The sequence below is a fragment of the Haplochromis burtoni genome, unplaced genomic scaffold (assembly GCF_018398535.1).
Source record: "Haplochromis burtoni strain Fernald_Lab_line unplaced genomic scaffold, NCSU_Asbu1 Contig_66, whole genome shotgun sequence".
Taxonomy (NCBI): domain Eukaryota; kingdom Metazoa; phylum Chordata; class Actinopteri; order Cichliformes; family Cichlidae; genus Haplochromis; species Haplochromis burtoni.
Window position 1 is genome coordinate 2,399,969 of NW_024582427.1, and position 18,080 is coordinate 2,418,048.

The 18,080-nt window shown below is 41.5% G+C and overlaps 2 protein-coding genes across 2 annotated transcripts; both read right to left on the reverse strand.

Moving 5' to 3' along the window:
- Nucleotides 1-1,007: 1,007 nt before the first annotated feature.
- Nucleotides 1,008-6,050, reverse strand: tbl2 (transducin beta like 2). The gene is made up of 7 exons (XM_005923171.3): nucleotides 5,834-6,050; nucleotides 3,651-3,772; nucleotides 3,214-3,398; nucleotides 2,781-2,932; nucleotides 2,247-2,373; nucleotides 1,753-1,905; nucleotides 1,008-1,614 (listed from the first exon to the last, which is right to left on the reverse strand). The coding sequence occupies exons 1-7, from the start codon at nucleotides 5,958-5,960 to the stop codon at nucleotides 1,155-1,157; spliced, it is 1,326 nt and encodes a 441-aa protein (XP_005923233.1). The 5' UTR covers nucleotides 5,961-6,050; the 3' UTR covers nucleotides 1,008-1,154.
- A 1,776-nt stretch (nucleotides 6,051-7,826) lies between these two features.
- Nucleotides 7,827-18,044, reverse strand: pom121 (POM121 transmembrane nucleoporin). The gene is made up of 13 exons (XM_005923172.3): nucleotides 17,279-18,044; nucleotides 16,419-16,625; nucleotides 16,114-16,263; nucleotides 14,346-14,426; nucleotides 14,062-14,233; nucleotides 13,883-13,971; nucleotides 13,723-13,802; nucleotides 12,915-13,033; nucleotides 12,727-12,826; nucleotides 12,031-12,309; nucleotides 10,458-11,939; nucleotides 9,810-9,908; nucleotides 7,827-9,255 (listed from the first exon to the last, which is right to left on the reverse strand). Exons 1-13 carry the CDS (start codon nucleotides 17,851-17,853, stop codon nucleotides 9,155-9,157), a joined length of 3,534 nt encoding a protein of 1,177 aa, XP_005923234.1. The 5' UTR covers nucleotides 17,854-18,044; the 3' UTR covers nucleotides 7,827-9,154.
- Nucleotides 18,045-18,080: the final 36 nt, after the last annotated feature.

Consider the following 18,080-nt stretch of genomic DNA (forward strand, 5'->3'; position numbering starts at 1 on the left):
TTCATTCTGACAGTCTTAAAAAAATACCAAAAAGGGCACAGAGATTCAGAATGTCTTCTATTAAAGCTACAAAAATTAATCCAGACTGCACAATTGAATTAAGATACTTAAGGCCTTATTTTATACCCAAATCCTCATATACAAGCACACTGTAATCAAATATATGCCTTTATTCAAAACAAGTTACAAATTCTGCAAATCCTGAGGATTATTTTGATATGCTTTAACTTTCTGGGGATTATAGGACGCTCCAGACTTCCCCGCTATAACTCTGTTTGTGAGGATCAAATACACCTTCAGTGGGCTGCTAGGATGGACTGAGGAATAAGCTAGTTTTTCTTCCCCAGTTTCAGTGACACTTGAAGGTTATTTTTATCACTCTGACAGATCCGAAGAGGTGGTTTCACCTGTGTTTTCAAGATGCCGGACATCTTGCTCGCACTTCTTTCAGTTAGTTGTACTTAAAAGACACCTCACAATTTACGTTCTGCTCTGAAGTCAAATCCTCTTATGGTATTTGCACTGAATTGTACACCCATGTGAGAGTGCACAGGTGTCAACTGAGGCCTAATTTTTAACTCTCAATAGCAATGCCATTAGATAAAGCTTTAAGGATTTCAAAGAGGAGATTTCCAAAAATTTACTTTGGCTGTAATAAGCAGAAAAAGAATTTTACTGCAGCGCCACCCTCTGGGAAAATATTACACTTTTAACTTTTTTCACAGCAGAAATTTTGACCTACCACAGTAGGAAAAGCAAAGGTGGACATTAACATTAGTTTGTGTTCAAAGTTTCACAGTGAGTCAGCACAGACAACACCTGGACTTGGAAATGAAGCACCCAAACCGACAGTGGCCATTAGATGTTAAAGGGACTGTTAATCTGTTCCTTTTTCCACATAGTGACTCTGAAGAACTATGAGACCAATTTCACAAACTATGACAAATCAAACACAATCACAGCACATCACACTCAGAAGTCCAAATGTCTCAAATCAAACGAAGCACTTCCATAAAAAGATACCTTTTATTAAACTGCATGCAAATCTCATCTTCACAGTCCAGATCATTAAGAGGCAGAGGTGACTATGCAAACAAATGATTAGCAGAGTCTGACACTGTCACATTCAGAGTGTGATTTCCTGTTATTTCTGTTTAGTTGGAGGGGGCAGCGAGCACAGCGTCCAGGGCACTCTGAGCCTCTTTGATCTGCTGCTGCAGTCTCTGCTTCATGGCCTCGTTCTGAGCCTTCCTCAGCATGTCCTGCATGTCTTTGATGGCAGCCCGGTAGCCCGGAGCATTGTGAAACACTCGGATAGCCTTGTCGCCACTGCACACCAAGAAGCGTCCATTAATGTCAAACCTAAGGTCCGTGATCTCCATGCTGTGGACGCCGTGCATCTCCTCCTCCAGCTTTCCGCTGGCAGCATCGTACATGGCCACGTTGCAGCCATCGCTGACGGCCACCACCCGGCCGTCTGGAGACAAGGCCACCCGGCTGCCTTCAGACGAGCTGCAGGGAACGGTTTTCAGGAGGTAGGGATCCTGCTGCTTTTTGTACTCCACGTCCGTGTTCCATAGCTTCCACGTGCCGTCTTTGGAGACGCTCACCATCCTGAAAAATGAAAAGAAAGTATTACTGCTTAACAGAGCAGGCTTCTTTACTCTCACCTTAACGTTTATATGCCATTTTATGTTGTCTCAGCTTATAAACAACCATTTATTTTCCATCTCAAATATTGCAGTGTATTACCTGCGAGAGTCGTTGGAAAAGGCAAATGCGTGGACTCCAGCAGAGTGGCCCTTCAGGTCAAAGGCTCGCACCACCTCTCTGAAGTCTCCTCCTTTGCCGAAGCAAACCTCCCACACCTTCACATCAGGAGTGAAGCCGCAGGACGCGACAAACCTGAGCGAATAGATGAAGCAGGATCAGAGCTCCCAAAGAGTGACACGCAATTCAAACGCTTATTTTTATTTCGATTTTTATTTTACTGAATGGAATTTAAAAGTAAAAACAATATGAAGAAATCATCTTACATGTGGGAAAATTACTTTTCAGACCTTTACTTTTCTCAACAACAGTTTAAAGCAGAAGAACCTACAGCTCTTACTGTAAAACATCGCTTATAGACACTTTTTCTTTTTTTAATGTCATGAAACAGTAAAACAATAAACTTACAGAGTAGATGTATATCATTTCTAAGCTTTCAAGTGTAAGCTGTGCAGTAAATAAGGAGTGGGACTGACCTGCCACACGGGGAGATGGCAGCATAAGAATTGGTTATCTGGTTCGTGTTGATAGAGGCCAGCACCTCTCCTTTCAGGTCCCAGATGTTGATACAGGTGTCGGTGGAGGCACTCATGATAAACTTGCCTGTGGGTGAGAAACACAATATCAGCCCCATAAACTGGTGACAAATACTGAAAAATAAATAAATCAATAAATAAGGTTTTAACAGATATTCCCTTTTTTGACAGCTTTCTTCTCATGTGAAACTAGAGTCAACTTTTGTTGCTTGTTGGTGGGTCGATTTTTTTCTTAAAACAGTTAGGCTGTCAAGAGGCTGACTAACCCAAAGACTGGACAAATAATCAAAGAGATGGAGCAGATGAATAAAAGAAACATTGAAATGAATTTACTGATTGTTAAATACTAAACCACAAATGGTTTCACACACTTTCAAAAACCCAGCTGGTGATAAAAACAAACCCAGCTGTGTTAACTGCGTTACTAGCCGATACTATAAGTAAAAACTTTTAAGTTATTTCGGCATTCTGTACCTGTCTCTGCGATGCCAATGTTGAGGATGGTGGCCTTGTGCTTCTGTGGGAAATCCTCGGGAGCAGCTTTGAAGCTCATGGAGCCGTCATCCTTCTTTGTCATTTTGAAGATTCGTATGCAGTCTCCGTTGGCCAACCAGGTGATAAACGCCCTGTAGAGAAAAGGAGAAAATCAGTGAAGATTTTCTGAAGATTACCTCACCATAACTCTGGTTGTGTATAATACTTTGAAAAGGTATTGGTCCACTTACTGATTACTTTTCTTCATATTTTACATGCTTACATGTTTCAGATCATCAAACAAGTTACTTCACAAGTCTTTTCTAAACCTCTTTGACCTGGTTTATGTTAAACTTACACTAGCTCTTGTGTACAATTCACTTTCCTTAGGAAAGAGAAGAAATGCTTTATGTCAGTAAGTGTAGTTAAAGACCTGGAGTCAGGGCTAAACCGGACCAGCGTAGCGTGATCCAGCTCCACATTGGCTCTCAGACACTTGTGCTCGCGGTCCAGGAAGTCCTTGGTGCTCCAGATCCGAACAGTGCGGTCGTCAGCACAGGACGCCAGGTACTTCCCGTTACTGCTAAAATCGAGGCACGTCACATTTCCACTGTGGCCCTAAAAGGCACATGGAAACAAATACACACATGCTGAAAAATGGCTATGGAGAGGGTGCAAGTGAAACCTTGTTAAATTATTTCAGAACAGCTCACTGAGCTGAGCGGCATCTAGACCAAAACAAAAGCAAGGCTTTTAACTCGCATAACCTACAGTGACTTAAAACAAACCAAACTCCGGTCTCTTATGAAAACTCTTCCTTGTCCTCTGAGGCTTTTACAATGTGTGTGTTTGATGATTGTTTCAGTTTACCTTCAGAGAGGCTGCCAGCAGCGGATGGCTGAAAGTGTGTTGTGTAGGTTTATCCTTGCGGCCACGCTGCTTCTCCTGCTTCTGCTTCTTGGATTGGGAACCCTTCACAGCACTGGCTTCAGCTGGAAGACACACAGGAAAAACATGACCATTGATGCCCACTAAGACTATTTTAAAAGGATATATACAAACTATTACTCAGATGGCTGTATATCAGGAGAATAAGCAGTTCTACTAATTGGAGCTTTGCTGCTTTGATCACTGGCTGCCTCAGTCTGCATGCCAAAGTATCCTTGGGGAAGATAGTGAACCCCAAGTTGCTCTCCGATGGGCTCATAGAGCATAAATATTAGGTAGTAAGTAATTAGGCACAGGAAAAAAAGTGCTTGTGTTAATAAGTCTTGTAGTACAAAGCACTTACAAAACAGAACCAGTCCATTTATAATGCTATATGTTTAGCATTATATAGATAATAACATATCATATAGAATTTGTAATTTTGTACAATTTCTAACATAAATATAAACAAAATACACATACTCATTTTGTTTTTTAGGTTTCCATTTTATTTCTTTACTTTTTATTATAAGTTTTTCTATTATCATTATTTAATTAAGTTGTGTGGTTTGTGTGGTTGGTCTTCTGTAATTTTACTAACAATATAAGTGTATCTAACTTTTATAAGCAGTCTAACAATAACAATGTACTCTTGTGAGCTGCTATGAATCCGTTATCTCTGGGGAAAAATCATTGATGGAAAGCTCTTGTTTATGGATCTTCTCCAACAAGCCTGCACATTAGCATGTATATCAAAGCCCAGTCATAAGGAAAAGGCTAAGAACATAAAAAAAGTTTTATTTCCACACATTTCATTTTAGAATAAACCATTGGTTATGCTATTTCTGAACATGATGTGGGTGTTATGAAGCATTAACAAACAGCTAAAAGATAATTGATGTGTAATTTTCCAATCCTTGGTATCATGACAATCCCCCCCCCCAAAAAAAAACAAAAAAAACCCCCAAAACTCTGGAAATCAGGGAATTAGCTCTGGGAGGTTTTCTATTCACTGCATGCAATGTTAACAGAATGTGGAAAAACACTCTCGGCATGATTATTATAGTGAACTAAAATTAAATTAAAAGCCAAGAAAATTGTGGAAATAAGCTATACGATTGGAAACTAAGAAAATGAAAAAGTAACCAAAATAATTTTTTTAAAAAAACGAATTACTTAACTTCCTCCTTTAGTATAAAGACATACACATTAGGTTAACTGGCGACTCTTAATTGGCCATAGGTGTAAATGTGAGTATGGGCAGTTGTCGGTCTCTAAGTTAACCCAGCAACAGAGTGGCAACCTGTCTGGGATAAGTGGAAGAAAATGGATGGATGTGATGGATAAAAATCTAAACTAAAACATCCAAAATAACTCAAACTAACCTCAAAAGAAAAACAAAATTCAAAATGAAAAACAAACAAAACCTATTTAGACAACACAAAACTATAATAAGTTACTATTAAAGTGATTAACTCCAAGGTTATAAAAATTATGCCCAGGATTATTACTGTATTATTATTCAATTATAAACTTTGAATCCTATTACCTGGAGAAAAATTAATAGTCTAACTACGTCTTTATTAGTCCAAAATTTAATTTAATGTAAATTCTTCTTCAAACATAGTTAAACAGACTCAACATCAGATGAATGTGCTAACCTTCCTCTGTTTTATAACTTTTAAGTACTATCTTTATACAGTGAGCTATTCTACTTCACGCTGTAAAGCGCTTTGGGGTCCTTAGGGACTAAGTAAAGCGCTATACAAATACAAGCCATTTACATGTACCATGTTGCCATTAACTAATGTCACGTGCTACAGATACCGATTTGAACCTTTGTCATCAATGAAGCGTTAAAAAACAGGCAGTGACTCGACAGAAAGCAGTGCACCCATTGGTCTGTTAATGTGACAGTGACAGCCACTCAAAAGTTACCGTAGCTTGTACTTCTAGCTCTGAGTTCGTGTTAATATCGTTGGCACGGAGCTCTTTTGTTGAATGAATCGATTACTGAGTAAGTGAGTTAATGAATGAATGAATGCAGTATGACTGACTTGCCGCCTTCTCCACAGTCCCCCCCTTCTCCAGCTAGCTAGAGTTACATTAGCCTGAGTAGCTCTTACCGGCAAACTCCGCTGCCTGCTCAGTTTCCTCTCTTATTTCTTCTTTCCGTCTGCCCACCGCTAACGCAACCAGAATAACCAGTGCACCCAGTAACAAAGTTAACGCGGCCAGAGCAGCTATCTCCATGTTGACACCCTTCTGCCACGTATTTTGCAACGCTAACGTCTCCTAAACTAACCCCGCACGACTGGGGCACCGCGCATGCGTCCTAATAGCACGCTTCATCTAAGGCTGCGTTCATGTTTACGACTGCAAATACGAGAATACCCCGCCCCCAAACATTTCCGTGAAACATATACAGTTTATTTTAAATGTATAAACATTCCGTTTCCATTCAGTTTGACTTGCATGATTTTAACATGACGTTAAAAGACAACTTAATCTCTTAGATTATTCGTTTTCGTTTTTTTTCTTAGTTTTAATGGCGTTACCTAGCGTAACTGCCACAATTTTCACATTTCCTGTTCTGCGTGTAGTCATGAATGCAGCACAATCCGGGTATCAAACCGTCTCTAATGCCACCTAGCGGACTGGCGTGTGTGGAATGTTTGAAAACTTTTCAGGAAAAAAGTTGGAGCCATGCTTCCACAATGTTTACACCAAAATTTATATCCTACCATCTGAATATTGCTGCAAAAATCAAGACTCACCAGACCAGCCAAATTTTTTCCAGTTTTTTACTGTCCATTTTCTGCGATCCCGCGTGAAGAGTATCCTCTGTGTCCTTTTCTGAGCTGACAGGAGTGGCACTGATTGTGGGGTGTCTGCTGCTTTAGCTCACCTACTTCAAGGTTTAACATGCTGTGCATTCAGAGATGCTCCTCTGCATTCCTGTGTTTGTAACAAGTAATTAAATGAGTTTTTGGATCAGTTCAAAGTTGTCAGGCATTTTCACCTTTCAAAGTTTCTTAAATTACCCATCCCCATGCCGAGTTGAACGTCATTTTGACCATGTCTACAAGCCTAAGTAAATGTGATTTAGATATTTGCATCAAGTATACCTGAAATATTTAAAGTAAAAGCATGTATTCTTCGGGAAAGTAGCCATTTACTGTTCCGTGGCAAGTGGTAATACTTCCAAATATGCTTTAAAACGCAGTGTGATTATTTTCTGAGAAGAAAAAGAAGTTTGGACTTATATCTAGTCTAACGTTATATTGAATCTGATTTCAACTCCAGCTTTCTTGAAATTAAATCACTTAAATTTATTGGGACTAACTCATAGACACAGTGCCCAGTAAAACACTACTTAGATCTCTCAGAGTATGTTGGATATCAATTCTTGACATTCTTGTTCTGTAAGCAGCATGTCATTAACAAAGCATTTTTCCAATGTGTTTCATGTTTTTGGCAGGGGAGAAACCCGAATTCAGAAGAGAAACCCACAGAAGCTTGGAGAAAAAAAAAAATCCAGACTCCATAAAGAAACACTTTCCCTTCTTGCTCTGCTGTTCATCCACCATGTGTAGCAAACCCCTCTTTAAGGGGCTCTTCTGATTGGATGCCCCTCACAAAGAGAGATGTTAAGGATTACTCCTCTCATGAACATCATACAACCAGAAGTAGTAGAAGGAAGAAAAAAAAAAAAAAAACTATCAGAAACTGTGCGTTTGGAGAAGTTTGATGCCTGACAGGGTTTACTTGTTCATAAAGTGAACAAATTACTCAAAACTCTGGCCAAGTTTAATATGAGGATCCACTATTGTAACAGTATATACATGACAGAAAATAAGAACAATCATAACAGGTCCTCTTTAACTTCCTGCAACATTACTAAGCAATACTTGTATATCCACTACAAAAACAGCATACTGCTAATACACAGTATGAAGTATAGCCTCCACATCTTGGGAAGAAAATTTGGCGATCTTTAAAGGTTTAATGTGGAACATCCACAACTCACATTTTTATTTATTCAAATTTGACCATCCAAATAAAAAAAAAAAAAGAAGAAGAAGAAACAAAGACAGACCCCCCCACCCCCCCCAAAAAAAACCAAAAAAAAAACCAAACAAACACAAAACCCAACTGGTAACGGCTCACTTTTCACAATAAGAGGTGATTATTACTGAGAACAGAGATCATTTGAATAAAACAGCTGACATCAACTGCTTTACTGTCCATGTTTGCTGCATGCTCAAAAACAAAAATAATAATAAAAACAAAAACGAAAAAAAAAAAAAAAATCCCTGTATCGCTGTGAGAGATCCAATAGAACAGACTGTAATTTTAGTAAATCTGACATAAGGTAGCAGTGACATTTCTGAAGTGGGGATAATGTGTTGCTGTGCAGATATTTAAAAACTCACCATTTATCACAGTTACATGTGCATTAACAGCAGGTAGGCTGAAGGTAAAATGTAACTGATTCTAGCAGATTTGTTACGTTTCAGTGAATTAACAAGGATTCAGTGCCTGGGCGCAAAGAGAGGTAGTCTGGCACAACAAACACACACACAAGCACACTCTCATCTCAAGATTCTTTTCACAGGGAACAAGCTGAAGAGTTGGCTTTGGTTTGTCAGCGCTAGTCGAGTACTCATCCTACTCACATACTGACCTGCTAATTCAATCAGTTGGCAATCACTATCAAAAAAGGCCATCCACAGGAGGACTCTGGGAATGCTTGCAATGACAAAGAGTACGAAACAAGAACACAAGGGTCTGCACAAACTACGTTAAGACATTTACTAAGTCACCCTTTTAAGTGCAGAAACACATTATTCATTTACAGGGTCAGAGAGCCAATTAAAAAAATAATTTAAATGCAAACTTTACATTTACACTGCAGTGTTGTGTACCTTATCTGAATTGACTGTGCATTTCATCCCATTCAGACTCAGTCAGAGAATGTATTCAAATATCCAGGTAACATACAAACCAGCGAGCGTTTCACGTAAAAAAATAAATGTCTGAGCCGCAGCTCCACCTTTAGCTCGACTCAACTTTCTCCTTAAGACGAACCAATGGGAGTGTCCGTGTATGGTAAAAGGAAAAAGAACTTTGGATATGCTTATGTTCAGCATCTATCAAATAGTCTTTTCTCTTTCAAGTATAGTACATAATTGTGGTTTCTCTCTCCTTACTGCTGCATTCCCTCACTGGGTCATGGACTCAGTAGGCTAATGTGCTCTTTCTAACTCGTCTGCAAACTTCGGGCCAGCACAACCCACTGGAGGAGGAGAGGGAGGAAGCAGAGGGCATGGTGGTAGCCTGATGGGGTGGGATGTTGGGCTTAGAACAGAGCAATGTTAGCCAGGTTAGCCATAGCAGCAACAGCTGGAGTCCTTCCGAATGCGTTGTTGGAACGACGTGGCAGGCTACTTCTTCCTGTTGTGTTGTCGCCTCGCCTGCAGCCTCTGCCGTGCTCCGGATGTTTTCGATCCAGCTCCGATTGAGAAGGAAGGAGTTGCTGGAGATCCTAAACAAAATAAAAAAATATATGGATATGTAACAATTTCTGCTACAAAGTATCCAGTTCTTAACAGTGGCATCAAATTTTCAAACTTCAAAACTGCCTCTTAATTTCATCTAAATTAGGATCAATATCAGGTCTGACAAGGAATTCTTATAGTGAGGCAACATGCTTTTAAGTATTTGGCTCCAATAAAAATTCCCATAAGCTTGCCTCAAGCCCACCTTTAATAACAGAACCCATGTGTTTCCACTTCGGCCTCACAGCAGTAGATAAACAGGCTAAATCCCACTACATTGCAATGCATAATGCTACAGTGTAGCATCCTATTACCAACAGATGAGGTATAGAGTAATTTAACAAATTTATCAATAAAACTTTGTGATGGTGCTGCACTCTCACTAAATAAAATCAGAAGACTAATTTGTTTAAATCACTGGGTTACAGCTCCTTGAGAGCAACCATCGTTTAAACATCTAGCCACACATCCCTACTAAAGCCCCAGCTGGGCATCACCTCTAAAAAAACAAAAAAAAAGAAAAAGAAAATTGATGCCTCACCAAACTGAACAGCATTGAAGCCTTGGAGTGGAGTTCCAGGACTTCCAAAGGGAATTGGACCTCCAGCAGCACTCTGGCCAAAAGATGGTGTTGATGTTCCTGCAGGGAAAACAGCATGCAACTTCAAACACCCAACACCTAAAACTCTGATAGACCAACATAGTAACCTAACCACAGAAATCTTTCTGTCAGTGTGTGGCACAGTAGGAAACCAGCACTCACACATAAGTGCAACCATACAGCGATGTAAACAAACAAAAATGCAGCCCACCCTCCCCACTACTGAGACCCGTTAATTCAACTACTGGTTATGTTTCACATACCAATCATTTCAATTAATTTACTATCATTTACTGGTAATCAAAACTAAAATTATTTTAAGATATTCGCAACAGACAAAATTAGTGTAGTGGTTAACATCTTTGCCTAACACAAGAAAGATCCCTGACTTGAGACCAGGAGGAGACACAAAAAGGTCACCCGGAGTAAAATCTGTGCCAAATCAAATGTCTGGTGTGATAAAAACCCTTTCAAGCAAGGGAACAGCCAAAAGAAATAGCTAGCCAACATTACATTCATTGCTTGAACCGCTCTACAGGTGGGCTTAAGACATAAACAAGCAAAACAACAACAGTCTTAATTCCTTACCAAAAGCTGGTTTGTCTGTAGCAGCAGCCCCAAAGTTGAAGCTTCCCATCTGTGGTGCAGGATTATTGGAAACTGGTGTTCCAAACTGAGGGCACGGCATTCCAGAGCCAAAGTTAAATCCACCGGATGCTGGCTGAGCTGGTCCAGAGGGAGCCGGCTGAGGAGCTGCACTGCCAAATCCGAAGGTGGGTGTGGAGGAGCTCTGAGCCTGGGTTGCTGCACCGAAACTTGGTGGAGCTGAGGGTGCAGCTGAGGGAGCGGCAGTGCCACCGAAAGCAAAACCAGCAGTGCTGGCTCCAAATGCTGGTTTAGCTGGGGTACCAAAAGTGGCTGCTGTGGTGGTAGGAGTTGCCCCAAAGTTGAAAGGAGCTGGGGCAGGGTTAGAAGCAGGTGTGGATGACGCTCCGCTGCCTCCAAAAGTGAATGGCTTTGGCGCTGCTGCTGTGGAGCCAAAGGTTGTCTGAGCTGCTGGGGCTTCAAAAGATGACTTTCCAAAGTTGCAGGTTGACTGTGTGGTAGCAGGAGCAGCAGTGGAAACTGTGTTGCCCATGGCAAAGCCTCCAAATGAAGCAGTGGTTGTGTTCTGATTGGGTGCTGTCTGGCCAAATGTAAATACTTTCTGGCTGGCAGCCTGAGCATCTGGCTGCGTGGCACCAAATGCAAAGGTACCCTGGCTGGAGGTTGTGGTTGAAGCAGTAGCAGGTCCTGGAGCTGGGGCCGTGGCTGCTGCTGTAGCAGTGGTAGCAGTTCCAAACTGAATTGTGCCGACAGCATTCTGAGCCTGATTCAAAGCTGAGTTGGTGGTACTTGTTGTAGATGTTGTGTTCCAGTTTCCAAAGAGGGATTTCATAGCTGGCTGTGGAGCAGGCTGTGAAGTGGGAAGGGAGCCTGTGGATGTGCCAGCTGTGGTGGTTGAGCCAGAAAACAGAGATGGGCCAGCTGTGTTGCTGCTTGTTGATCCACCAAATACTGAGGCTGTACTGCTTGTGCTTGAAATTGTAGAGGCTGCCTTTGCACTTGCAAGGGATGGAGGCTGTCCAAAGCCAGTAGCCGCAGTGGCATCTCCAAAGATGGGTTTGAAATTCTGGACAGGTGGTTTGCTTTCTGAAGCTGATGTAGCTGAAGTGGTGGTGGCGGTGGCGGTTACAGCAAAGATGGGCTTAAAGCCTGAAGCCATTAGTGGGTTGGTGTTACTGACTGATGCAGAGCTGCTGGCTGGGGCTGCAGTAACAGCAGTTGAGTTAGATGTTGAGGAAGCAGAGGAGGCGCTGACCTGACTAGCCACCCCAAATAGGCTTGCCATAGGTGGGGTGCTGCTGGCAGCCTGGGAGACCTGACCCAGCAGGACCTGAGCAAAGGCGGAGGACTGCTGCACAGCCGCAGAGGAGGACTGGGAGACTGCAGGGATTTGTGGGGAAGCCACTGTTGTTGATGCCTTCAGGATTGAAACACTGGGTTGTGCGAGTGTGGTTGATACAGACACTAAGGGCACATTGGGAGGAAAAAAACATGAGTGTACAGAACAAAGAAATTAAAGGTAGTCAAAATTAAATCAAGTGAAGAGCAGTTGTACCTGAACTTGCACTGGTAGCGGATGTGGGAGAAGGAGCACTAGCTTTCTTCAAAGCCTCCAGCAGTGGGTTGGGGGCTGCAGGCACTGTACCGGTACTGCTCACTGGATTGGGATCCAGGTTAATGACTGGGGTGGCAGAGCTAGATGTGGGCAAGGGAGCTGCCAGAAGGCTGCTCAAGGTTGTGGTGGAAGTTGTAGCAGTAGCAGTAGAGCCAGCAGAGGGGCCAGGCAGGGTGGAAGTGGTGGCTGAGGGGGAGACAGTCTTCTCAGGCTCTGGAGCTAAAAGAAAGAAGAGGGTCACAGACATGCTAGGGCTTTTTCCTCCATTTTGGTTGAAACACATTTATGTAGATTTGACTTCTTTCACAATGGCTCTATAGTAATATAGATATATTTTATGTACATTTTATACATATCCCTGTACATTTTATAAACATCTCCATGCGATTTTTCTATACACATTTCTGTACATTGTTACCTGTATATACGGACTTCAGTTGCTTATGTATAAACGACCACTTTGTGTCTTTGTTTTATATTTTATATTCCCCTTACTATAAGAGCTGTGTAACAACAAAATTTCTCATCCGTGTGATAATAAAGGTTTATTCTTTTCTATTCTATAAATATTTTTTCTGGTGTTTAAATCTTTACATGTGAATGAAGGGTTAACAGATTGAACTGAATGCAACTTACCAGGTGTCTCCAGGACCTTCTGTATCTTACTTATACCAGCCTTTTTCTCCTCATCTAGATCTTTAACAGTAACTGTATAACCCAGTTCAGGAGGTGGGGGCTGCAAGGAAGCACAAGGAGAGACTAAAAGCACTGTAATGGCTAAGCATGAGAACAGAGGTTTCTAATGAGACTGCAGTAATCCTTACCAGAGAAATGTGATCATCCCGGTTGCTGGACACCAGTTGAATCTTCCTTTTTCTTTTCCCACTACCACCAGAGTCTGACGAGGTATTGAGTTGGACCTTGGGCAATGGAGCCAGTTTGACTGGAACATCATCATACAAGGCACAATAAATAGAAAGCAATTTAATGTCTCTGAAGGTTTTTTTCTTTTAAGTCAACTGCATTCATGTTAAATTTTTGGGGCACACAGATTGAACACTGCACAAATCCCAACTTGTTGTTCGTTCATTCAGACCCACTGAATGAATGAACATTTGCCACAAGAAAAAAAAAACAAAAAAAACAAAACAAAAACCCAACAACCTTTCTTGGGATGTTTCTGGAAACCATTTTCTTAAACCGAGTAATGAGGGGTCAAACTGGCTAATCAATTTCTCTAAAAGTAAAGAAGCAATCTGAATTAAGCACAATTGAAATGATAATGTTCAAACGCATGAGTTTGAGACCCATTTGAAAACTCTGATAATATTCTTCAACAGTCTTAAGAGTTAATTTAACAGTAGAGGGCCACTAAGATAAACCCCATGCTGGAAAATGGGTCTTTAGGGTACAAGTGAATGAATTTCTGGGATAAGGAATGACTTTGTGTAAATAAAGTCTAACTAGCATTACCTATGATCACTTCCCAGCAAATTAGCTCTATGGATTTTTAATTAGTAGTAGAACTTTTCAGTCAGTGTTGCATAAATCTAAATAATCTGCTGCACAGAGCTGCATTTCTAGGACAGATGAATCCCTACACAACACAGCTACTCAAGGTATGACACTCACAAGAGACGAGTGTGTTGTCCATAGACGTGTGATCTGACTTTGCAGAGGATGCTGAGCTGGGAGACTGCGTGTCGTCCTCTCTGGAAATGAAACTTAAGGTTACAATCCGCAATACTGGATTAAATGTCAACAACTGATCAGAAACCTAGCAGAGACACACCTGGGTCTTTTTGAGATGCCCTCTGGAGTCTGACAGCGAGATGATCCAGGGCTGGACAGAGGGGAGCTGGGTGCTGACGGCTTCTTCCACTGTGAAGGGAAAACAAGATTTAGAGTGTCATAGCTCCACTGTTTCCTCTAGAATCCTGTGCGTCCTTTAATGCAGCAGAGAAGAGTTACCTGGTTGAGACCCAATGAAGAGCTGTAGGAACTCTGGATGGCATTTCTCCTGGTGCCCGGGGTTCCTCTTGGAGCATGAGCTCCACTGCCAGAGCTGATTGAGGATGTCCGAGACCTCTTCATAATGGACTCCTCAGTCAGTGAGGTCATCCCTCTTTTCAGACTTCCTGGCCTGGGAAAAGGAAAGTATTTCTCTTAATGCACAGGTAGCACCACACTATACTTCACCCTGCACCACAGGCTTTCATAAGACATGATCTAACTGTATGAAAAGTTTAACTTACTTAGGAACCAGCTGTGACGGCGTGCCATTGGGCAAAAGGGGTTCAAAAGCAGAGTGTGCACTTCCACCGCTGTCATTACGTCTTAGGAAGTAAAAAATTAATTAAAAAATAAAATGGAAAAAACCAACAACCATTTATTATTTTGAAATATAACAATAGAGAAAACTAGAGCAGGGCGATATGACCAAAAATATTTATCACGATATACATTTGAAAATTTGCGATAACGATATAACTGATGATATAATTGACACTAGACAAAATACTTTACAACTCCTCAACTTTATTAGTGCAAAAAACCCATCAATGTATTTTCACTTAAACAAGCAGCTGTTTTTTATGTGCATTAAAGTTATATAAAAATGTAACAGTGCAAATTCCTCGCTGACAGTTTAATCAAAAGGCATTTCCAGTGGAAACTGGCCGACATATCATCAGCATAACCATGTTTAATATCCACAAAACTTAAAAAGAGGTTATACACACACAATACGGTAATATTATGTTGAAGCACAGTACGTATCACTCCGCGAGGCGCCTGCCTAACATAGCCGTAATGCTCCGACAATCAATCAAGCGGTGCGGGTTCGTAGCTTAGTCGTACTAAAACATTTGACAGATTTTCGAGCGCTGTGTACATAAAATCGTTTCGAGGTCAGTAAACACAACCAGAATTCATACACAAGGCACACGGGATTATAAGAGGCACTGTCGATTTTCAGAAAAATCAAAGGATTGATTTTAAGTGTGCCGTATTTTCCAAACAACACGGTAATAACGACGGCCCGCTAACATGCTCTACCAAAAATAGTGCTTTGTTGTGTATCTGACGGACGAAAGCTAAACCAGTTCCACACCACTAAAGTTGCAGCATTTTTACAAACCAATTCTGGTTCATCCGTTTCATTCAACGATCCACTTTCGCTCTTCTCATTCTGCCTCGTCGCCATGTGCGTATGTAAACAAAGGCACTACGCACGCGTGTTTTACCCATATTCTATCGTGATATTTCATTTTCCTATCGTTGCCCAAAATTACACCGGTATTACCGTGAACGGTATGATATAGCCCAGCCCTAGAGAAAACCTATGTAAAATGTGCTGTGTTAAGTGTTAGTGATATTTCCAATTTTCTTGGCATCCAGTAACTCAAAACTGCATTTGAGCTTCGGTAATGTATTTATAGAAGACTTTAAGGCCACATTTGTACGTGTGATCTGTATCTATTCAAATTATTGGGGGAAAAAGGGGAAAAATGAATACAGCATTATAATGCAGATGTTATATGCATTCATAAGAATGCAAGGCCCCATGTGGGAGTGTATATTTTGTTGGAACATTACATTAGAAGAGTGAGCTTTCCAAGTGCACCACAAATGGACTGGGAAATGGTGTTAATAGGAAAAAGCTATTCATCCATTCTGTTTGCAGCTGTCCGTAAAGCTAAGAGACCGAGACAACTAAAAGCATCAACAGGCTGTTTTTCTGTAGCCTTGCTAATAACCACACTATGCATTACCTACAGACCAAGAAGGTTTAAACAAAACACATGATACTTTTTATGTCTTAGGTTTGCTGTGCGAGTACAGGAAGTCCTTTTTTTCCCAGTCTATTTTTTAAATTTATTTCAGTTGAAATTTTTTTATACCTTTTAGTTTACTATAATAACCTTACAGCTATCAGACAAAAAAATAAAATAAAAAGTGTCACCAAGCTACATAAAAAGGCAAAAATATAAAGCTTGTCAGCATTCATGTGCTGCCTCGTACCTTCTTTTGCTTTTCTGCTCAGTTGTAAAGCTCCTGTCCTCGTCGTCCACTTCTCTCTTGCGGCTTTCCTTCAGCACCTTGAGGACACTCTCTCTGGAGCACGGATCGGCAGGCGCTCTGGGGAGAACGGCATAACTCAAATGGTCCATGCTGAAACAAAAGAAAGGTAAACAGCCATTACAAAAGTTTTATCAAAAGGGTTTTGACATTAATCTCTTAAAACAGGTTATGTTAGAGTTTAAAGAGATCTGACTCAAGCTGATGATCTAGACTGAAACACTGTAATGCATAGATCGCACAGAGACCTGGGGGAGCTGTGGTCAGGCCTGGCGATCTTCACTGTGACAGGGCTGAGGGCAGCCGGGGAATTGCGAGGGCTGAGGATGTTTTTCTTTCTGAAACCGTCCCATTTGACGGGAGGAAGGATTCCCACTGACGAGACACCCGGCTGCTGCAGGGGGTAGTGGCGCTGGGGTGTGATGGTGAACCTGCTCGCTGCTCCCGGTGTCTCCCTGCAGGACAGAACAATTAGAGGCCAAGGCAAAATGAAGGGTCTGAAAGTCTGCTTTTCGTAATCCCACAAATGGCCATAATAGATTTTTCTGGGAAAACCCAAACATATAATACTCACTAATATTACAGAAAACGTGAACTTTTGTTCCTGTCTCTGATATTTCATGTCAAATACCATTCGTCAGTCTCTATAATGGTTGGGGCGATAGCGGAAATAAATCCGATTGTCAGGTAAAAGTCTAATACTTTCTAAATACATTACATTGCCAATACAGCAAACCTGCTAAATATGCTTTTCAGTACTAAAGTAATTTATATGGCCAACAATTCAAGTTTTCTGTCATAACTGTTCACAGATTGGAAATGCCGGTACTATATTAGTAGTAAATTACTGTAATGAGAAACTCTTGCACATGACATAACCTGTACAGATATATACGCATAGGGTTGCAGTAACGTGTAGCACATTTGGATAGCTGTGTGGAGCTACAGAGATCGCTTTGACGACTCGAAGGTTAGTCATTAAACACCGCCAAGCTGCACCTTTAACCTTTTGAATTCCAACAACTTAACCGCCTCCATTCAAAAAGACCGGGCTGTATTACGCCGGTAAAACCGAGATGTGATTGATTTGATTTTAGCCTGAACATACCCAGCAAATGAAAGCCTTCTGTTTGGAGTATAGACGGCGTGGTTGGGTCTGGCCAGCTTTTCCCGGAGCTGCTCTCGGGGATTTCTCACGGCTCTCCGCCTCCCCGAGTCGGCGGTTGGGCTCTCCGGTTTCCCGATGTAACTCCCCATGAGAAAATCCCGGGGGCTAAAAAGAAAAGACTCGCTTGATAAGGATTCCTTTCGATAAACTCCGCTTTCAGCGAGTCTTTGACTTAAGTGTCCCTCTGATTCCCGGAGCTCGGCTCTGTTGTTGCCGCTGCTCTTCGCTCTCCCCCGTGCGGGTACCGAGACGCCGGTCGCCTCCCAGCCCCACAGCCAGCGCCGCAGTACGGCCGGAACGTTTAGCCCACCCCGAGGATTCGGGCCTAACCTGGCGGGAAGCGGTTCTCCGCTATGATAATAACAGACAATACAACAAACTGCAAGAATTAAGGTCACAAAAAGAAAAGTGGGAATATAATAAAAAGCGAGAATAACTAGGCCTAGAGCAGAGAGAAGCAATAAATGTTTTTCTCTAGGAGACATGGCGGCAACGCGCCGCCGGAGGACTCTCATATCCCATCATGCTGTTCTTCCGACATTACTTCTTGGATTTATATTTGTATTCACGCGCATTAGCGCCATCTACCGAGGTGGGGCTGTAAAACGCCGCCAGTGTTACTGCTCATTAAATTAATCTTCCTTTTGCTGAACCTTGGACAAATGTAATGTAAACTCTTGTGTAAAATATATGTATGATTATTATTTTTATTTTTTGCATATTGGTCACACTTAAATGTTTC